We start from the raw sequence: 23,292 nt of genomic DNA on the forward strand, positions 1-23,292 counted from the left end.
TATGTGTTGAGGGACGCGCTGAAGCTTGGGGCAGCTGCCGCCAAGGCGCAGTGGGGAAAGACCACTGTGTAAAGTCTGCCTGCCTAACAAAGAACAGGGGGCCCATGCAGTCATTAGGGCTCTGCTGACGCCTCAGCTAATTATATGGGCATATGATCAAAAAATGTACAGACCTGTATAAAAATGATAAGTTTTGATCTCTGTATGTACATGTTTACATATGTATGGCATGACCAATTGTACAGACCATCAAATTATTTTATGAATAAAGTATATTTTTGAAATAAAAAAAAAGTTTCTCCCAGGACGAGGCTATCCCATTGCACTTCGGGTGTGCTGAGGCCTGCGATGTCCCCAAATGCGGGATACTCGACTGCAAAATTTGTGGTAGTGGGAGACTGCGTTCGCGCTCTCCCCTGAAATACAAGCAAAAAACAGATCTTTCGAAAGATACCGGTAACTTGTGCTTCGTACGGCTTTCTATATTCAATTCGGTTTCACCCTAATTGACAGATATGCCGCACGTCTTACTTCATCTTGCAATAAACCGCTCTCTTCAAAGCTTTTCATAAAAGGAACAAGCCCTTCAAATAACCAAATATCCCCCCCGCATTTGCTCCATTTCCCTCTATTTACTGCCTGCCTATTCCAGTATTGCTCAAAATGCCTGGCAGGGGAGATACCACGATATCTAAGGAGGACCAGCCAATCTCAGAGCTATGACCTCATCAGCTGTCCGCAGCCCTGGGCAGGGAGTTCGAAACACAGTCCGGGTGACTGTGAAGAAGGTAGAGGGTCGTATGCTGGTGGATCGCATCCTGTTTATTAAGAAGGTATTGCTGGGATGCTGTGGGTTATCTGCAGCGGTCGTGTACTGCCTGCAGGATTTCCCTGGGGCAGGCTACTTTGATGTGACCTTCAGAAATGTGAAGCAGTGCGAACAGCTCCTGAAGGTCTTCAAGGAGAAGGAAGGGGAGCCACTGTTCTCCATCTTGTCGGCAACCCCATTGTGTGTGCTTCCTGCACAGAGGAGTCGGGTTGTTACAATCCATATGTACAACCCCTATGGTCCAGCGGCTGATGTCCTGAACTTCCTGGGAAGGTACGTCCAAGTTGTGGGAGAAGCCACCGATGTGATCGACCCCTTTGGGATCTGGACCAGTAAGCGGCAGGTCAGGGTAACTCTGACGGTCGATGACAATGGGAACATTCTCCACCCACCCTTGAGCTTCGCAATTGGAGGGAGCAGAGGCTACCTGACATATGCAGGGCAGCCAAAAGTGTGCCGAGCCTGCGGGAAGTCGGGACATGTGCTGGCGGATTGCAAAGTGACCATCTGCAGGAACTGCAAACAGGAGGGTCACCTGACTAAGGACTGTCAGGAAGAAAAGAGCTGCAACCTGTGCGGAGAGGTGGGCCACATGTACAAGACCTGCCCAAGACGGGGGTCCCCACTTACGCACAGATGGCTGGAGATGGCAATGCGAGCCGTGGACCCCCAAAGACCAGTAACGTCCACCTAGATAGCAGGGAAACAGAGTCTGGTGGCACCCAGAAAGAAGAGCAGGCTGGAGTAGAGGAGGCGGCAGCCAGCGGAGAGATACAGCAGCTGATCCTAGCTCTAGCTGGGCACATGGAAGCAATGGAGGAGGAGGTAATCGAGCAGGCAGAGGAGTGGATACCTGTTAAAAACAGGAAGAGAAAATCCGGGCAGGCCCCCAAAGCTTCCCAGCAAAGGGGAAAAAGACAGCTGCACGAGGGAGGGACGGACAGCTCTTCGGATGGGGAAGACGGGTGCAAAGAACGTCATCACCACCAGAAGAAGAGACAGAGCGCCGTAGATAAAGAGGAGGGCATTTCCTCCCAACCAGGAAACAACAGACCCCCTGAAGTCCACCCTCCACCCAGTGAGAACCAGGGGGTACCCACTGTCCCACAACTACAGGTAACTGAGAGCTGTGATCCTCTGACAGTCCCATTGTCAGACACAGAACTGGATGGTGCGGACCCTTGCCTTGGCTCAATGACTCCAGAGCGGGTAAATGACCCCAGTGAGGAGCTGGATAGCTACCTCAGCCCAGCGAAGGTCCAGCAGTTCGTGCTCACCATGGGGATGCAGACAGCTACCCCAGAGACAGGACAGTCAAATGGACAATGGTAACCCCATAAACTGGGGGTTAAAGAAGTTTCCTTTGCTATCGTATAACAGGGCACCCACTCAGTAGGTGGGTTCCGCTGAAGCCACAGCTAAATAATAAGAGACTGGATGGTTAATAAAGGGAACTGTAAATAGGATAACTGTAAATTCGAGTAATTCAATCTGTTCTTTACGACATGCAATGTATATATTTATGAACGACATGACAAATTGTACAAGTACCAAAGATTTATTTCTATGAATAAAGTATATTTTGAAATTAAAAAAAAGTGGTTCTCCCAGGACGAGGCTATCCCATTGCACTTCGGGTGTGCTGACGCCTGCGATGTCCCCAAATGCGGGATACTCGACTGCAAAATTTGTGGTAGTGGGGGACTGCGTTCGCGCTATCCCCTGAAATACAAGCAAAAAACAGATCTTTCAATAGATACCGGTAACTTGTGCTTCGTACGGCTTTCTATATTCAATTCGGTTTCACCCTAATTGACAGATATGCCACACGTCTTACTTCATCTTGCAATAAACCGCTCTCTTCAAAGCTTTTCATAAAAGGAACAAGCCCTTCAAATAACCAAATATCCCCCCCGCATTTGCTCCATTTCCCTCTATTTACTGCCTGCCTATTCCAGTTTTGCACAAATGCCTCTTTCAACAATTTATTCGATAGATTATATTCAGCTCTGTCCACTGATTCTTCACCACCTGCTCCAGGTAAAAGGAGAGGTAACTGGGAGCAGCGGTCCTGTGACAGCCCCGCTGTCAGATGGAGAACTGAACTGTGCGGACCCTGGGCCTGACCCGAAGACACCAGAGTGGGGAAATAGCTTAAGCGTGGAGCCGGACAGTTATCTCAGCCCTGGGAGGGTCCAGCAGTTTGCCGTCACCACGGGGATGCACACAGCTACCCCTGGCCATCCTGGCAAACGTTAAAGCCGACGTCCTGTTCCTGCAGGAGTGTGGGATACCGCACCTCAGCAGCTACAGGTATTACAGTCTCGCACTCCTCAGGGATATGATCGCCTACGTGTAGGACAGAGGGTTGGACACTTGCCTGATCAGCCTGGACCAGGAGAAAGCCTTTGACAGGATATCACACACGTATATGAGAGATGTTCTCTCCAAAATGGGCTTTGGGGAGGGAATCTACAATTGGATCAGACTGCTCTACACCAACATTGTCAGTGCAGTCTCATTCAATGGGTGGGAATCAGAAAGCTTCCCAGTCAGATCTGGAGTCAGACAGGGCTGCCCCCCCTCTCCTGCCTTGTTTGTGTGCTGCATAGAGCCATTTGCCGAGTCCATCAGGAAGGATGCGAGCCTGAGAGGGGTGACTATTCCTCGCAGCGGGGGCCTGCAGGTCAAGGCCTTCCTGTACATGGATGACGTCGCCTTTTTCTGCTCGGATCCGCTGTCCGTGCGCAGACTCATGTACATTTGTGACCAGTTCGAACGGGCCTTGGGGTAAACCAAGGCAAGAGCGAGGCTATGCTCTTTGGGAACTGGGCCGACCAATCCTCCATTCTGTTCACCGTCAGGACCGACCACCTGAAGGTGCTGGGTATTTGGTACAGCGGGGAGGGCGCTGGGGCGTGCGCCAAGTCTTGGGAGGAGCGTATCAGCAAAGTGAGGCAGAAACTGGGCAGATGGAAGCTACGGTCGCTCTCCATCGCGGGAAAAAACCTGGTCATCAGGTGTGAGTCACTGTCAGTGGTGTTATATATGGCACAGGTCTGGCTTATTCCCAGAACGTGTGCTGCTGCAGTCACCCGGGCCATCTTCCATTTTGTATGGAGATCAAAGATGGACCGGGTCCGAAGGGACTCAATGTACAAAGCTCTGGGCCACAGGGGAAAAAACACACCAAATGCCACGTTCACCCTGATGGCCACCTTTGTGTGTGGCTGCATGAAGCTGTGCGTGGGTGGTCCGAAACCTGATGATCTTCCAGCTGAAGGAGCTGACCCCGACTGATTGTTGTGGACTGGCATATTCCAAGGTCCAGGACTACATGTTGAGGGACGCGCTGAAGCTTGGGACAGCCTGCCGCCAAGGCGCAGTGAGGAAAGACCACCGTGTAACATCTGCCTGCCTAAGAAGAACAGGGGGCCCACGCAGTAATTTGGGCTCTGCTGACACCTCAGCTAAATATAGCACAGTAAACGTATAGACCTGTATATATGAATGATTACTTGATCTCTGTACGCAAAGAAATGGAATGTGTACGTATATATGGCATGACCAATTGTACAGATCATCAAAATATTTTTATGAATAAAGTATATTTTTGAATTAAAAAAAAATGTTCTCCCAGGACGATGCTATCCCATTGCACTTCGGGTGTGCCGACGCCTGCGATGACCTCAAATGCGGGATACTCGACTGCAACATTTGTGGTAGTGGGGGACTGCTTTCGCGCTCTCCCCTGGCTTGCAGCCTAAGAACAGATTTTACTTGTGTGTGTCCAGTAGGTGGCAGCGTTGATATCCGGGCTGCTTCTCGTTAATTAAGCAAAGAGCAGTACGCAGGAGGACCATACTCTTCAGCCCACAGAAACATCCACCGGCCTGTACCTACATGGTCCATCTCCCTCTAAAACTGCGTTTCTCACTATGTGACATGGGCTGACAAGTGATAAGTAACATTCGTGCCGCACAAATGCCAGCTAATCACCATCTCTCGTAACAGCCAATCTAACCACCACTCTTTCACATTCAATGGCGTTACCATCACTGATTCCCCATGATCAACATCCTTCCGATTACCATTGACTGGAACTGACCTGGACTCACCATATAAAGATAATGGCTATAAGAGCAGGTCAGAAGCTCGAATAGACAAGTAACTCCCCAAAGCCTGTCCACTCTCTACAAGTCAAGAAGTGATGAATACTCCCCACTTGTCTGGTTGTGTACAGCTCCAACAACACTCAAGAAGCTAGACACCACTCAGGAGAAAGTTGCATACTTGATTGGCACTACAGTCATAAGCAGCCAGTCCGCCCACCCCCAGTACTGAGTAGCAGCAGGGTGAGCTATCTACAGAAGATGCACTACAGAAATTTGCCCAATATCCTTAGGCAGGAACTTCCAAACCCATGATCACTTCCATCCAGAAGGAAAAGAACAGCCAATGCATGAGAACTCCAACCACCTTCAAGTTCTCTTCCAAGCACTGATCATCCTGACTTGGAAATTTATTGTCATTCCTTCACTGTCACTGGGTCAAAATCCTGGAATACCTCTCTCAGGGCATTGTGTGGTTATCTCCAGCACATGAACTGCAGCAGTTCAAGATGCAGCTTACCAACACCTTCTCAAGGGCAACTGGAGATGGGTAATAAATGCTTGTCAGCCAGCAATGCTGATGGGCGATAAATGCTGACCAGCCAGCAATGCTGACATCCAGTGAGAGAATGAAATAAAATTGAGGATCAGAGATATCAGATTTGAAAGAATGGTGAGAAGGAATTACTTCCATCAATGATCTTTTCATGAAATGATGGAATTCATTATCCTAGAGTGCGGTAAATGCCAGGACTATGAATAAATTTGAAGAAATAGACTAATTTTTAAATCAGTGGGCGGAAGAGTTACAGAAAGTGAGCAGGAAAGTGGAGTTGAGGCCAAGATGAGATCAGCCATGGCCATATTAAGTGGTGTAGCAGGCTCAAGAGGTTGAATTTGTTCATTTCTGCTCCTTGTTATGTTCCCGTGCTGTTATATAAGTGGTGTCTTTAGCAATAGCATCAAAAGATAACATGCCGGGGGTTGGGGGGGTAGCAGCGGCGGGGGAGAAAAAGCAAAAGAGACTAGATATCTCTTCGCTAATTAGAATTCATTCTAATCTGCCAAATCCCTGGGAAAACTGAGATCCAACAGCTGAGAGCTGCTTGGATGAGCTATGATTTGCAAGCAGAGATCTGTTAAGCGACAAACTTGGAGTGATGTAGGTGTTCAAAAAGACACCATGAATTCTCCACCATGTGGCCTCAACAGTACAAAAATAAAAGTGCACATTTTGACTCAAAACAGCAAGCAACCAGTGACCTGTCCAGGTTCCTCATTCTGGGCATTGACAGGCAATGGCCTGTTCAGTTGAAACTCATCACCTGCAGACTCAGGGGTGGGTCTGCAGAACTATCTGTTCCAGCTGGGACTAGCTTATGTATGCAACAAGTAGTGGTGTGCAACAATAAACAATGTTCCTTTCCAGCTGTGCTTCCTGAGTTATTTTAGATGAACAAAATGGGTTGTTGAGATTGACAGTTGACTTGAGTATAGGAATTGGGAGGTCATGTTGCAGCTGTACAGGATATTGGTTAGGCCATGTTTGGAATACTGCATTCAATTCTGGTCTTCCTGCTTTGGAAAGATGTTGTTAAATTTGAAAGGATTCAGAAAGATATACAAGGGTGTTGCCTGGGTTGGATGATTTGAGCTATAGGCAGAGGCTGAATAGATTGTGGCTATTTTCTATGAAGCACAGAAGCTGAAGGGTGGCCTTCTAGAGGTTTACAAAATCATGAGGGGCATAGATAGGGTGAATAGCTAAGGTTTGTTTCCCCAGTATGGGTTTAAGATGAGAGGGGACAGATTGAAAAAGGACCTAAGGGGCAGTTCCTTCATGCAGAGGATGGTGTGTGTGTGTATATGAAATGAGCTGCCAGAAAAAGTGGTGGAGGCTGGTACAAATGCTACATTTAAAAAGTATCTGGATGGGTATATGAATAGGAAGGATTCAGAGGGATATGGGCTAAATGTTGGCAAATGGGACTAGATTAATTTAGGATATCTGGTCAGCATGGATGAGTTGGACTGGAGGACCTGTTTCCATGCTGTACATCTCTGGCTTTATGACCAGAACCTGCAAGTTCACTTCCAAGCCACCTACTATCCCGGCTTGGAAATATATCACTGTTCCTTCACTGTCTTTGGGTCAAAGTCTAGGAACACTGCAGAGTAGGTGTCCCTTTTCCAAAAAGACAACAATGATTCAGGAAGGCAACTCACCACAACCTTCATAAGGGTAGATGTGGATGGGCAACCACTGCCACATCACAATGAATAAAATGATGATAATGACAAACTGCAATATTTTATCCATAATGGAGACCTGGCTCAGTGACAGGACTGCATATTAAATACTTTTTTAAATATTTTAAATATTTCCACCTTACTGATAGTACCAAGTAAGGAGAGTTTTGCTGGACTGGAAAGACAGAGGATATATCAAGAGGACACATTCTATTTGACTAGAGCTAATATATAGAAAGAAAAGTTGCAATAACTTTGCTTGGTGTAATCTATAGACCACCAAAAAGTGAAAAGGCTGTGGAGGAACAACTTTGCAGTAAAATTATTGAGTAGTTAGAATGGGGATCTAGACTGGGATGGTAGTAGTGTAAAGTGCAGAGATGTGAAAGAAGTCCTAGAAATACTTTCTTCACCAATATTTTCTCCAACTTTTTTCAATCTAATTGGGGAAGAGGCAGCATTCTTGGGAATGAGGTGGACCAACAGATTATATATCTATAAGAGAACATTTGTACCTCAAGTTTCGTGATGGCTATGGAAAGGGATAAAGAACATTCTACAGTAAGATGAATTAAGTTACTCCCAATGTGCAATAAGAATGGATCTATGTTGAATAGGCTGGAATCAAAGATTAGCAGCAACATGGGCTACCTTTAAAAGAAGGCATAGCTTGGGCATAGTGCAAAGGTTTGAGCATCTTGAGATCTTAAATTCTTTGGATTCAAATATGCAAATTCCACATTCTTAAATTACAATAATGTGTTCTTATTTGTACCTGTCATAATAAGGTATGACTAACTAGTGTTTGTGAATTAAGTCAAATTCCAGAAGTAAATGTTAAACATGCTAAACACAAAGCAGTGAAGATAGTGAAAGTTTCTTATCTCTCAAAGGCCTAAGATCCCTAACTTCTAAAAATAAAACAAAAATCTGGTTCATTGCTGAAAAGAAAGCCGACAGCACAAGTAGGGTCTTTCTTCTTCTGCCTTGGAAGTGTTGTCAAAATGCGTCTTCAGATATTTGCACCACCATACAACAGTCGAACTGTGCCGAATCAGGCATTTTAAAATATGTGTGTTTTGTCCTATAGATACAGCTCTTTCCCTTCAAATCTGAACTATATAATTGATAGTCTAAAAGTTATAATCCTAAAACTAAAAATTGTATTCCTAAATATATGAACCATGAATTAAGTATTCACAGGAGCACCCCTCCACCAAGAGAAAGTGCAAATATGCCACTAGTTGATGGGGTTTCATCTGTACCATGTAGGCTATTTCAACCTGTAATAAATATGAACTCACCACATACAATGCACACAAAATCGTCATTCCCTCATTGTCCAATCAACTTAAAAAGTTCATTAGCAAACTGTGGAATTCCGTGGACAGTTTAAATTGATTACTTTAATTGTTGTGATCCCAACTAATGTTATTATTGTCCAAGACTGAAACTGAGATTGATAGATGAAATTTTGATTAGTTTTGGTTTCAGTGATCTGTCGCTGAAAGATAAGCACACAACACTACACAGTTTTCTTTAATGATAAAAAAGCTTATTAACAAAATAGAAAACAAAATAAACCAAACTATCCACTTAGAATACAAATTCAAAGATTTTTAAAAATGTACAGGAAAGGTATAATCCCATTAATCCCAAAATGAGTTTTTATAGATTAAAAAGATCGACATCTTTTGTATAAGATCCTAAAATAAACACGTAGTCCAGTACACAACAATTCCACTTGTACAGTTCTAACATCACAGTCCTTGTCTTGAACACCTTGATAGGTTTAAGCCACTTGTGACTTTAATTTAACAACTGGAACTGTATAAAGCTTCTTCCTGGAGCTATTTAAGGACCTGAGCTTAAACATAGTCAGCTTCAAATAACCTCTTAAGACTTTTATCCCAATTCTTCATTCTGGGATTAATACTGACTCTTTACTCTAAGGCAATCTAGTTTTATGTTCCTTTCCTGTTGACTGGCATAAGTCTATATGTATCTTCATCAAAGGACTGCAAAAATCCCAAAGCTATGGCTGCTTACCGTTAGCTTAAAAAATCCCTCCAGCTCTTCTAAAGTTGAATTTGTTGATTTTATTTGGTTGTAAAACCCTTGCAATGTAGGTGTCAATGTTGTCTTTGTGTCTGGGTTCCTGAATCTGTGGAAGTCCCTGGTGTCAGCTGGAATGGACATCTTAAGGGATTGTCTTCAATCAGTGCTGCTGATGGACCATTCTGCTTTCATTCACTCAGGAAAGTTCTATTGTTTAAACACAGTTCTAATAGCGAGTCAGGAATAAAACCTGAGGCATTACCCAATCTTCCTAGGAAAGCTCATGTTTGTTTTAGTGAGGTTTTTGAGTTTGTTTTCAAATCCCTGCATGGGTCTCACCCCTCCCTACCTCTGTAATCTCTTCCACACCTCAGTATTGCAATGGAATGTCAGACAGATTATCTGTGCTCCACTCCTGGAGTGGGATTGAACTCACAACCATCTGACTCAGAGAGCAAGCTTATTGATTCAACTCCAACTGCAGATCAATGATTCCATTAACATGAATTAAAGTTGTCGTCAGGGCCATACAAAGATTTCCTCAGACTTTGGGGCTCCCCCTGCCCACCCCCTCCACTAACATCTAACCACCATTTATGGAACACAGCCATGTTGTAAAATGACTGAAGAAGCTCCTCTGCTGCAGAACAAATGTGTGGAGTAATCAAGCTTCTTTATTGAATAAATGTTCACATCTATATGTACACGGAGCTGCTACAAGTAAACTCACAAAACTAGCAATGGGCCTTCCTGTGTGATAAGGGTTGTCATCAGGTGGTCAAATGACTGATAGCAACCTTTTCATGATTTCAGGGGTTAGCCAGACCATATCTCCCTGACAATCATACTGACTGTCTCAAGTTGCTGATGCTGATTCCAGGAATGAGAAACTTCAGCTATGAGGATAGATTGAAGAAGTTGGGATTGTTTTCCTTCGAAAGAAGAAGGCTGACAGGAGATTTGATAAAGGCTTTCAAAATCGAGAGCAAACTGGACAAGGTCAATAGGGAGAAGCTGTTTTCACTCGTGAAGGATAAAGATAAAAGGTGTGTGGATTTAAAATGATGTGCAAAAGGAGCAAGACTAAACTTACGATAAACCTTCTCATGCAATGAACAGTTCAGGTATGGAATGCAATGGCCTGGAAGTGTGGTGGAGCAAGTTCAACTGACGCATTCAGCAGTGCATTGAATGATTATTTGGATAGAAATGAAATGCATGAGTATTGGGAAAAGATAGGAAATTGGGACCAGGTAATAAAACCATTGAGGCATCCTTCTATACAAAGTCACTATGACTCCTGTCTACATGATGTGGCCAGCAATTATTTCAGTAATTTAGTTGATTATAGATAACTTTAATTTGTGACACATAAGCAGGTGAAATAGTTGTAAGATAATCAAAACAGTCAAAATAACATTACTGCACAGACTTTCTGCTTTGATTTCCTTTGTGATAGAGTTTAAAATAATGCACACGCTCTGCATAATGCCAGATGAGGAGAGATAGCAAAGGGAGAGAGAGTAGCAAAGAGGAAGAGGATTGCTGATGGAGAAGACGTGGAAAAAACAATGAAGTGGAAGAGAGAGCAAAGTAGGAAAGACAGAATAAACAGAAAAGAAAATAAGACCTCTTTCTTATTTGTGCCTCCAACTGTTTTGTGCCCCTAAGTTCTGTGTACCTTTCTGCTGGGCATGTACTGATCCCACTACTGTAGCTCATCACTGCCTTGGATGCTGTGGGTCTTCCTCTTCTGATCTGCTGTCACACACATCCGAGGATACACATCCCACACTGATGTCAGTTTGAAAGCCTTTGAGGATGAAGAATGCTATTCCCACACTAGAAATCTCTATCAAACTTTTCTAGATTCATTGAGTGCCTTCATGCAGATAACAAGATGAGACGATTTAGATTTTAAGTAATCACACAATTTAATTTTAACAAAGCATGCAACTTAGTGGTTATGTACATCATAAATTGCAAAGCTAAACAAAAAGGAAAAACAGCTAATTTAGACATTACTTGTTACAAACAAAACACAAGGAGGTAAGGATATCTGTCAAACTTCAAGCTAAGTTAAACTAAACCTTGGTCCCCAAGAGAGTGGGATAATGGGTTCACAATGAATTTGAAGTAAATCTGACTGAATTCAACAAATATCCAAATTATTCATGTTTTGTTGAACTATTCATAATAAATTTTTGGCATTCTGTATTTAAGAGGTTGCGTGGTAATAGTCATTCAATAAATAATAGAGCACCAAAATATTGTCCTAGATTAAGCGAAGAGGACAACCTATTGTAATGATGATTTGGAGATGCCGGTGTTGGGCTGTAATGATGATGCCCATTTAATTCCTAAAAACAATCTTAAATTTATTCTTGAGAATTAGCATTAGGGAGCAGTCATGTTGGTCAATCTGATTATTCAGGGTACCATTTCAAACAAGACATTAAGACTTGGGGCCTAGTGTTTCTTTTATCTGATTGAGGTTTTACCTATCAGATCTCACAATAACATTTGTGATTGTATTAAAGCAGGAATCCACATGATTCCATTTTTTATTTGTGTGCAATTCTCATCAGCAGCTTCACATTCTTGTGAAGGAAATTGATCATGTTAGGCTTGCAAATAAGCTTGGTTAAAAACTGCAGTCACCAGTCAGTTTTTCTGATCAGCACTTTTTAAACTATTTGTATGCATGTATTTTGAACCTAAATCCTTCAGTCTCTCTGGGGAACGTTATTGCCATGGGAAGATATTGTTGTTGTACATGTGTTGGAAAAGGGTTGACCTCTGTACTGATGGGCATTCAGTTCTTTTTACGGTTGGTGAAATCAAACCTACCTCATCAGCTGACTACAGTGAAGGAGCAGTTATTCAGATGGACACATAAATATCTGCAGGTGAGACAACAGATCTGGCCATTCATTTTCATCATGTACACCCAAAGGTGAAACTTCTCCACACAGGTCTCTGGTTGCCAAACTGAGCTGACTTCTGTGTAGTGTGTTGAATGTTTACATTCTGACCATTTCTTCTGGAAGTGATTTGGAAACTTGATCAAAGTGACATTTGAATTTCTGTCATTTTACTTTGACCACATCACTCTCGGCTGTTACAAGTTGTGGCTTCAATAAGTTTGTACTGTTGGAAGAACAGTCTGGCCACAACATGATATTGGTAGCTAGCTTGTTCAACTTTCCATGCCTTCATTAGGTCTGCTAACTGGGCTTTTAAACTTTTTGATCATTATTTTAGCAATTGCTACCACTGCCTCAGCCTTTCCATTTGACTGGGGGTAGTGTGGAAAAGATGTGTGGTTCTGAATTTTTCAGTCATTCCGGAAGTGTCTGAATTCTTCACTGTAGTCGACTGTGATGAGATAATCAGTTCCAGTGAGAGTGAAGAGGTCTACTCGAAGCTTCATCTATGAGCTGTTTGAAATGTCATGAGTCATGAGCAGCTCTTTATCTTCTTGAGTTTGATATTCATTACAAGCACTGCACTGGCTGATGTGGTCCTTCATTTCTTTACTCATGTTTAGCCAGTACAGCACTTCTGTGACCTTTCTCAGACTGGACTCGAGTCCTTGATTCTTTGTTTGGGATATGTTTCAGCATCTCTTTTCTCATCTCTTTAGGGCTAATGGTCATAGAGTTATAGAGTCCTACAGCATGGAAACAACCCTTTGGCCCAGACTGGTCCATGCCAACCAAAATATCCATCTATGCTAACCCCATTTCCCTGCACTAAACCCATATAATTAGATTAGATTAGATTACTTAGATTAGATTAGATTACTTACAGTGTGGAAACAGGCCCTTCGGCCCAACAAGTCCACACCGACTCGCCAAAGTGCACCCACCCAGACCCATTCCCCTTCATTTACCCTTGCACCTAACACTACGGGCAAATTAGCATGGCCAATTCACCTAACCTGCACATTTTTTGACTGTGGGAGGAAACTGGAGCACCCGGAGGAATCCCACGCAAACATGGGGAGAATGTGCAAACTCCACACAGTCAGTCGCCTGAGGTGGGAATTGAACACAGGTCTCTGGTGCTGTGAGGCAGCAGTGCTAACCACTTTTCCTATCCATGAATTTGTCCAAATGTCTTTTAAATATTGTTAATGTACCCATCTCAACCACTTCCATTGGCATCTCATTTCATATGCATACCACCCTCTGTAAAAACATTGCCCCTCAGGTTCCCTTTTATTCTTTTCCCTTTAACCTTAAGCTGATGCCCTCTCGTCCTCGATTCCCCAACTCTGGGAAAAAAGACTGAGTGTATCCATGCCTCTTATGATCTTATACACTTCTCTAAGATTCCCCCCTCAGTCTCCTGCACTCTAGAGAAAAAAGTCCTAGCTTGCCCAGCCCCTGTCTAAAACTCAGACTCTTGAGTCCTGGCAACATCATTGTAAATTGTTTCTGCACTCTTTCCAGTTTAATAACATCCTTCCTAGAGCAAGGTGACCAAAACTGAATACAATACTCTAAGTACGGCCTCACGAACATCCTGTACAACTGCAACATAACTTCTCAGCTTCGATACGCAGAGCTCTGACTGATGAAGGCTAGTGCGCTAAAAGCCTTCTTCACTGCCCTGTCTATCTTTCACTCCAATTTCAGGGAACCGTGCACTCGAACTCCAAGATCCGTCTGTTCCACTACATTCCTTCAGGCCCTACCATTCACCATGAAACTCCAACCTTGATTTGACTTTCCAAAGATCTCACACTTATCTATATTAAACTCTATTTGGATCAAGGTCCTGCTGCAATTTCTGATAACCTTCCTCACTGTCCAAGATACTGCCTATTTTAGTGTCATCTGCAAACTTAATAATCATACCTTGGACATTCTCATCCATGTCCAAGGTATGATTAGTAAGTTTGCAGATGACACTAAAATTTTTATGCTAACCACTGAGCCACCATGCTGCACCTGAGCTAAGTGTATCTGAGCTATGCCTTCTTTTTTCTGGCAAAGCCTCAATATCTCTTGTCATCCAGGGTTCTCTATCCCTGTCAACCTTGCCTTTCATCCTCACAGGAACGTACAGACCTTGAACTCTAGCTATCTCACTTTTAAAGGCATCCCACTTGCCGGAGGTCCCTTTGCTGCAAACAAACTACTCCAATCAAAGTCCTGCAAGCTCCTGTCTAATTCCATCAAAATTCGCCTTGCCCCAATTTAGAACTTAAACCTGCGGACCAGTTTTTTTCCATCTCCATAACTATCTTAAAATTAGTAGAACTATGATCACTGGTTCCAAAGTGCTCCCCTACTGTAACCTCAGTCACCTGTCCTGCTCTATTTCCCAAGAGTAGATCAAGTTTTGCCTCTTCCTGCACAGGAGAAAGTGAGGACTGCAGGTATCGGAGATTCACATTCTTCAACCCTTCCCGAGTAGGACCCTCCATATTCTGCTTGAGGAAAATTTCCTAAAAGCACTTAACAAATTCCACTCCATCGAAGCCCTTAATGCTATGGCAGTCCCAATCTATGTTAAGAAAATTAAAATCCCCGACGATGACAAACCTTTTGCTCCTGCAAGTCTCCCTAATATCCCTGCATATTTGTTCCTCGAATTCCTGTTGACTTTTTGAGGGCTATAGTATAACCCCAATAACGTCACCATCCGCTTCTTATTTCATCGCTCCACACACAAAGCCTCACTGGATGATTCTTCTGCAATTTCATCTCTGATTACTGCTGTGATACTCATGTTAATCAAAAATTGAACCTCCTTTTCCCCTCTTTCCCCCACCTCTGTCCCACATAAAGCACATGTACCCTGACACAGTAAGCTACCAATCCCATCCATCCCTTAGCCATGTTGTTGTAATGGCAATAATATTCTGCCATCTTGGGCAATCACTTCATCTCTGTAGCCTTTGAAGATGTGCGTTATTTCTGTGTGATATTATCTGTCAGATTCAATGTCTCTGCTGGATTGCTGGTTTCCACAGCATGTTGGGCTGTTGCTTCTGGTTAAATCTGAAATATTTCACACACTGCATCAGCATCAACTTCAGAGAGAGTGTAGCTCTCAGCATGTTACTGATGTACATCTGCTTCCCTTGCTTGTACTTCACTTCCCAGTTACATGCCTCTAAATGAATTGGCATATTTTGTAACTGCTTTAAAGCAAATGCAGGTGATTTGAGAAAGATGCTCTGAATTGCCTTGTGGTCAGACTCTACCATCATTTTCTCTCTCCTTAACGGGTGCTGGTTGAGCAGCTCACAAGCAAAGATAATATCCAGTCTCTCTTTTTTTAATCTGTGTAGTGTTGTTCAATTTGTGTAAACACTCTGGATACAAACACAACGGGTTGTCCTCACTGCATGGGGGTTACTCCAAGTCCTGTTTCACTGACATCACACTGCAGGGTGACTCCATTGTTGATATCATAATCCCTCAGCACTGGTGATGTCATCACTAGTTGTTTGTTGGGAGTGAAAGCTGCTTCTTGTTCTGTGTCCAGTCCCACTGAACATCCTGCACAGTGAGACTGTGTACAGGTAAACACTTATGAGGGCAGATTGGGCTAAGACTTAGTGAGCTAGTTCACAAACCCAATAAAATCACTGAACTGCCTTCACATCTGTCAGTATCTCCTATGTTGGTGTGCTGATGATCCAGGAGCTCCAGCAATTGCATAAAAGCTTTATTACAGAATTCTCATATAATAAGAGTTTCTTCTTTTTGTGGGCATGGTGACAGACCAGGTGATACATTGACTGAATGAAAGTTTCATCAAATATTTCAAACATGAATAGTTTCTCTCCTATGCAAATAGTATGGTGCTTTGAGAAATTGGATGAAGGTTTAATCCCTTTTGAGGATCCTTTATTGGAGCAGGAGATTCCATGACCTTGAGAATGACTTGTCGCACACATTGGATGTGAATAGCTTCTCCCTTGTGTGAATGCGTTGATGTCTGCGGAGGCTTGATGATTGTGAGAATGATTTATCACACACTTCACACGTGAATGATTTCTCTCCTGTGTGAATCCGCTGATGAACATGGAGGCCTGCTAAGTCTGAGAATGATTTGTCACATACCTTGCAGGTGAATGGCTTCTCCCCTGTGTGAATCCGTTGGTGTGTACAGAGGGTTGATAAGTGTGAGAATGATTTGTCACACACCACACACACGAATGGTTTCTCCCCTGTATGAACGCGCTGGTGGATCCGAAGAGTTGATAAGTGTGAAAACGATTTGTCACACACCTCGCATGTGAATGGTTTCTCCCCAGTGTGAATACGTAGATGTGTTCGAAGGGTTGATGAACGTGAGAAAGACTGCTCACACACCTCGCAAGTGAATGGTTTCAGCCCTGTGTGAATGTGCTGATGTGTGCGCAGAGTTGATGAGTGCGAGAATGATTTATCACACACCTCACATGTGAATGGCCTCTCTCCTGTGTGGACACGTTGATGTGCACGGAGGGTTGATGAGCGGGAGAATGATTGGTCACACACTTCACAAATAAATGGTTTCTCCCCTGTGTGAATTCTCTGGTGTGTCAGGAGATCAGAGGATTGGGTGAAAGTCATCTCGCAAATGCCACATCTGAAGGGTTTCTGCCCTGTGTGATTTCGTTGATGTCTCAGAAGAGTTGAAGAGGCCTCAAAAGATTTGTCACACATTTCACACTTGAAGGGTTCATATTCCATGTAGCTGCCCTCGTATTAACAATTGTGCAACAGATGTACTTTGTGAGTTTGGAGATCTGAGCCTGAGGAACTCTCCTTTCACTTAAACAGTAGGAATGAATCAGTGGTTCATGAGGCTCGATGAATGATTGAACACTTAAAGCCACTCACACTTCTTCCCGGTCTCACACTGAACGACCACCCACAGCTGAACCTTCAGAAAGGTTGGTTCTGATGGAAGGCTCCACACCACTGACCAGTTTCAGATCTGATGATATGTCAAAGCTCCCCTGACCTGACTGATCTCCAGATGATGGTTTCACTGCTCAACTTTCTCTGAGCAATGCTGTGAAGGGACTGGATGTCTTCCCACAGTTCTGCAGTTGTTCCTGGGATATGCTGAGGATCTATCTGCGGTGTCTATCCTTTCTGTTAATACCATGCAATCCTTCTGTAAAACACCTGATAAAAAGTATATAACATATATTACTATAATTTGGGATTAGGATATCTAGAGTCATGTGTGTTGGTTTCAATTCTGTTAGAAGATTCAGGCGAGAAAATCATTAGAGACAGTGAATTCAAGATACAATTTTCAAAAAGGCAAATGCCAAAAGGACCTGTGTGGTTTTATTTGATTAAAGGTTCACACTGCTAAGTTTATGATGGACAGAGAAGAAAAAGATCAGAGGTTTAGATTTGACTTTGGAGCAGAACATTTAACTTTTCAGCTCAGTCACCTTAGCAATAGGCTTTTAGTTTATGAAGCCTCTAAGTACTGAGTGCTTATATATATCTTTTCACATTGTCAGAGCTACAAAAAAAAGATATTTAGGCCATCAGAATTGAAAAAAGTTCATACCAACTGATCTTAAAAAAACTGGGAAGAATCATTTGAGGAAGAAATTAAAGAAGTAAGTAAGAAATGATGTTTCTAAGGGCTTGAATATCTGTAAAGAATATTGCTGGGAATAGGTTGCCATTTTATTTCACTGTTTATGTTTGGAACTTTCATAAATGTCTCTACATGTAGCTTTATTTGTTTATTCCTCTTTTGTGTAAAACAATTTATGTCCTTTTGTTAAAGGACAAAGTCTTTTTCCTCGGGTGGGGGAGTCCAGAACTAGAGAGCATAGGTTTAGGGTGAGAAGGGAAAGATATAAAAGAGACCTATGGGGCAATGTTTTCATGCAGAGGGTGGTAAGTGCATGGAATGAGCTTCCAGAGGAAATGGTGGAGGCTGGTACAATTACAATATTTAGACGGCATCTGGATGGGTACATGAATAGGAAAGGTTTAGAGGGATATAGGTCAAATACTGGCAAATGGGACTAGGTCAGATTGGGATGTCTAGTCAGTGGGGCAACTTGGACTGAAGGGTCTGTTTCCGTGCAGTATGACTCTACAACTTGAACATTTGCAGCGTAATTGGTACATGCTTCGGCCACCACAGTAGCCAACTACAAAAATGAAACTTATAATACATTGAGCCAGGTTTTCATTCTGGGTTCTCAACAGATAAATATAAGCTCCAGCTGGGATCAAAGCAATAGGAAAAGAACATGATATAATTTAACTCCCTCTTTTCCTTTGTTGAAGAAGCTGACTCTCCAGTTAAAACCTGAGTGAGTGCCATAGTGAGTGCCAGTTTGCTGTTCCCCTGTGATGTGGGATCAGATGCAAGTCCTTTCTTTTTCCTCAGTTGACAGTCATACACTCACTGTTTCTAACAGGGACACCACATAGTGACCAAGAGCTAATAATGAGGCTACTTTCTCTCCTCTGCCCAGACCCCCATCTTCCCAAGCACGGTGAGGGTAATGGCAAGACAGTCAGGTGGAGTGTAAAACAGGTTCTCAATTCACTATTAGCTCAAGTAATTCTGGCATGGACCAGTTTTACCCTTAGATTATGTATTCCATATTAAAAAAAAGCTCAGGAGAAATTTATTCAATGGGGATTGTGAAATCTTATCTGCTGCTTTCCAAAGTTATTTGAATAAAACATACTAGGTAGGTAGTGCGAGCTTACAAATCTTCTCAAGCCTCACTAGGTCATGTGAGAAGCTGAGCAAAATATTGTTTCAATATAGCTGACTGAAAAGTTCTGATCTATCCTGGGAGGTTAGATACACTGCACTTGCTCAGTCTGTACATCTCAAATTCAGATATCAGACATAGCATAAGACAAAACTATCAAATCCAAGCACAGGCTTTTGGGAAAGGCCAACATCTGGCTCGAACCACTATGTTGATGACCGTGCTCTTGACCCACTTTAGGAAATGACAGTTAGAGCCAGGGATGGTGACAGAGAACTCTTCATAGAATCAGACACCATCATAAAATAGCTCAACACAAAAGGAGTTTGGCAGAGCTGAAATGTCAGGGGAACCATCTTTCAGGTGAAATCTCAAATGAGGTTCCTTCTCTCAGTGTAAAAGTGATGGGAAAAGATCCCACACACTGTTGTTTTGAAAAGGAACATGGCAGTTATCCCTGGACTCCTAGCTCAATGTTCATCCCTCAATCAACACCAAGAAGTATGAGACTATCCAGTCATTATCACATTGCTGTTAGTGGGATCTTGCTGTGCACACCTTGGTTGCCACATTTCCTACATTACAACTATGACCAGTTCAAAAGTACTTCATTTTCTGTAAATCAGTTTGAATTTTTGTTGGATTTAAAAGGCTCTCCATAATTTTTAAAAAAAATTATTTTCTGAGAAGGTAACAGAAACAGGGTGGCAGGATGTCTTAAAGAATAGTGCAACAAGCACTTGGAGAAAAGCAACATGCAAGATGAAGGCTTTACAGAATGAAAATAACAGGTTAGGTAGAAGATTAAAAAAACCTAACCTCAAAAGTAGTCATCTCTGGGTTAGTCCCAGTGTCAAGCTTGAATGAGGGAAGGAATAAAAGGTTAAAGAAGATAAAACAATGGCTGAAGAGGTGTTATATTGTTCAGGGATTCAGGTTAGAGTTGTAGAGGTGTACAGCACAGAAACACATTCTTCGGCCAACGTGATATCCTAAATTAAACTAGTCGCATTTGCTAGCATGTTGCCCATATCTCTCTATTCATTCACCCAACCAGATGCCTTTTAAGTGTTGTAATATTATCAGCCTCCACCAGCTCCTCTGGCAGTTCATTCCATACACACCACACTCAGCATAAAAACATTGCCCCTTAGGTCCCTTTTAAATCTTTCCCCTCTCACCCTAAACCTATGCCGTCGAGTTTGGGACTGCTTTCCCATGGTATAAAGACCCTGGCTGTTCATCCTATCTATGCCTCTCATGATTTTTCTTGGATTATTGGGATCTCTTCTGGGGCAGAAAAGGCCTGTTCAAAAAGGATGGATTTTGCCTGTTCTGGAAAGGGACTGACATTCTGGTGGGGAGATCTGCCAGTTCTATTACGGGAGACTGTAAACTATTAGAGAGGATGTGTGGTGGGATCCTAAGTAGCAGAGACAGATGAGGATCGTTCTGAACCTGAAAAGAACAAGTTAATCAGAAAAGACAGACAAAAGCAAGTCAGAAAATGAAGTAATTCTGAAGAATGAAACTACATTTATTTCAATGCAAAAAGTTTTACAGGTAAGGTTGATAAACTCAGGGCATGTTTGGGAACATCGGATTAGGACGTCATAGCTATTACAAAAACTTGGCTGAGGGCTGGACAGGACTGGCAGCTCAATGTTCCAGGTTTCAGATGCTATATGGAAAGGGAGGCAAAAGAGCAGGGGGAAGTAGTGTTTTTGATTAAGGAAAACATTATTGCTGTAACTAGAGAAGATATTTCTGAAAAATCATCCATGGGTTGAAATTAGAAATAAGAAAGGAATGATCACCTTGATGGGACTGTACCGTAGACCCACTAATAGTCAGAGGGAAATTGAGGAACAAATATGTGAAGAGGTCACAGATATATGTGGGAATAATAAGATTGAAATAGAAGGTGATTTTAATTTTCCAAACATTGACTGGGACTACATGCTAGAGAAGGAACAAAACTTTACCTTCTCTTGCATAATAAAGCAGGGCAAGTGGCTGAAGTAATATTAGGGGAACACTTTTAGTTTAATATTCATAATTCTATTTGTTTTAAAATAGTTATGGAAAAGGATAAGCCTTCCATAACAGTTAAAGTTTTTAATTGGAGCAAGGTAAATTTTAATGGTATGAGACAAAAACTTTAAAAAGTTGGTTGGAGTAGACTGTTCGCAGGTGAAGTGAAGTCTGATATGTGTGATAATGAGAGTTCATTATGTTCCTGTTGGAGTGAAAGGTAAAATTGGTGGGATTAGAGAACAATGGATGAATAAAGACATTGAGGTTCTCGACAAGAAAAAAAAAGAATCATATGTTAGATTTGGCCAACTGGGTTCAAGTGAACCTCTTGAACAGTATAGTGTAGGGGCTTATAAAGAAGGAGATCAGGAAGGCAAAGAGTGGATATGAGATAGCCTTCGCATTTTAGGTTATGGATAATCCAAAGAGATTGTATATTTACACTAAAGAATAAGAGAGCAACTAGTGAGAGAGTAGGGCCCCTTAAAGATCAAAGATCTTTGTGTTCAACCTCAGAAGTGGGAGATATATAATGAATATTTTGTTTCAGTTTTTATTGTGGAGAAAGAAATGAACATTTGACAGCTTGGAAATAAATACTGATGTTTTGAAAACAGCTCACGTTACAGAAGAGGAAATGCTGGAGGTATTAGAAAATAAAAAGGTAGATAAATCTCTGGAGCATGATCTAGTGTATTTCAGGATGTTCTGGGAAGTTAAGGAAGAAATTGTAGGGCCCCTTGCAGCAATATTTGTATCATCTATAACTACGGGTGAGGTGCCGGATAACTCAACAGTGGCTAATGTTGTGCCTTTGTTTAAGAGGGATGTACAGAGAAGCATGGGAACTACAGACTTGTGACTTAATTGGTGGGTCATTTGTTGGAGGTGATTCTGAAAGATAAGATTTACATGCATTTGGAAAGGCAAGGAATGATTAGAGATAGTTTTCATGATTTTGTGTGAGGGAAATTGTGTCTCACAAACTTGATTGAGTTTTTTGAGGAAGCAACCAAGAAGATTAATGAGGGCAGAGTGGTAGATATTGTTTTCTTGAACATTAATAAAGTTTTTGACAAGGTTCCACACTAATTATAAAGTTAAATATCATGGGACTCAGGGAGAGCTTGCCAACTGAATACAAAATTAGCCTAATGGCAGGAGACAGAGAGTGATGGTGGAGGGTTGTTTCTTGGATTGGAGGCCTGTTCCCAGCAGTGTTCCACAGGGATCAATGTTGGTTCCCTTTTTTTGTTTGTCATTTATATATCTGATTTGGATGGGAATATAGGAGGCATGGTCAGTAATTTTGCAGATGACACCAAAATTAGTGGTATAGTGGACAGTGAAGAAAGGTTATCTAAGATTACAAAGAGTTCTTGATTAATTAGGTCAAGGTATTGCATTTTGGTAAAACAAGCAAGGGCAGGACTTATACAATTCAAAAGTGGGCCTTGGATAGTGTTGTAGAACAGTCAGACCGAGAGGTTCAGGTATGTAATTCTTTGAAGTTTACATCACATATAGACAGGGTGGATTTATTGCTCATACCATTGAGTATAAGAGTTGGAAAGGGATGTTGAGGTTGTACAGGATGTTGGTGAGGCCTCTTCTGGAGAACTGTGTCCAGTTCTGGTTGCCCTATTATAGGAAGTATATTATTAAACTGGAGAGAGGTCAGAAAAGATTTACCAGGATGGGGGGAATGGAGGGTTTGAGAAACAAGAAGAGGCTGGATAGGCTGGGACTTCTTTCACTGGAGCATATAGGAGGTTGAGGGGTGACCTTATAGATGTTTATAAAATCATAAGGGGTATAGATAGGTTTAATGTCAGGTGCCCTTTCTCTCGGGTCAATTTCAAGACGAGGAGACGTACTTTTAAAGTGAGCGGAGAAAGATTTAGAAAAGACATGGCGGCATTTTTTTTTTACACAGAGTGGTTCATGTGTGGAATTAATTTCCTGAGGAAGTGGTGAATGCAAGCACAGTAACAACGTTGAAAAGGTATTTAGATAAGTACATGAATAAGAATTGTTTGGGTCAAGCGCAGGAAGGTGGGACTAGCTTAGTTTGGGATTATAGTTGACATGGACTGTTTGGACCGAAAGTTCTGTTTCTGTGCTGTATGGCTCTATGTCTCCACACAGATCCTAACACGCATAGAGAACTGATCATTCAGAATCCACTGGATAATAACCAGCTCCCGACACACACATCTCAAAAACAGGAAATCAATAAGAATCCTCAGACCCCTGCATCTCCCAGATAATGAAACCTCACCTTCACA

At 42.4% G+C, this 23,292-nt stretch overlaps 1 protein-coding gene, 2 non-coding genes and 1 pseudogene across 4 annotated transcripts in view; 3 read left to right on the forward strand and 1 right to left on the reverse strand.

The window, feature by feature from the left end:
• The window catches only part of LOC122541607 (zinc finger protein 271-like), an 81,434-nt gene extending 63,759 nt beyond the window's left edge, over positions 1 to 17,675 (reverse strand). Inside the window, exon 1 of one of the 2 annotated variants that reach the window (XM_043678479.1) lies at positions 16,202 to 17,675. In XM_043678479.1, coding sequence (XP_043534414.1) covers positions 16,202 to 16,949 — 748 coding nt within the window. In that variant the 5' untranslated portion in view covers positions 16,950 to 17,675. Of the gene's footprint in view, positions 1 to 16,143 lie in introns of both variants that reach the window. The other variant, XM_043678480.1, reaches the window with a different exon arrangement.
• On the forward strand, positions 254 to 419 carry LOC122541667. The gene has a single exon (XR_006309642.1). It is a non-coding gene; the product is annotated as a U1 spliceosomal RNA (small nuclear RNA).
• LOC122541663 lies at positions 2,414 to 2,554 on the forward strand (annotated as a pseudogene).
• Positions 4,418 to 4,583, forward strand: LOC122541668. The gene has a single exon (XR_006309643.1). It is a non-coding gene; the product is annotated as a U1 spliceosomal RNA (small nuclear RNA).
• Positions 17,676 to 23,292: the final 5,617 nt, after the last annotated feature.

The sequence above is a fragment of the Chiloscyllium plagiosum genome, chromosome 37, assembly GCF_004010195.1.
Source record: "Chiloscyllium plagiosum isolate BGI_BamShark_2017 chromosome 37, ASM401019v2, whole genome shotgun sequence".
In the NCBI taxonomy this organism is placed as follows: Eukaryota; Metazoa; Chordata; class Chondrichthyes; order Orectolobiformes; family Hemiscylliidae; genus Chiloscyllium; species Chiloscyllium plagiosum.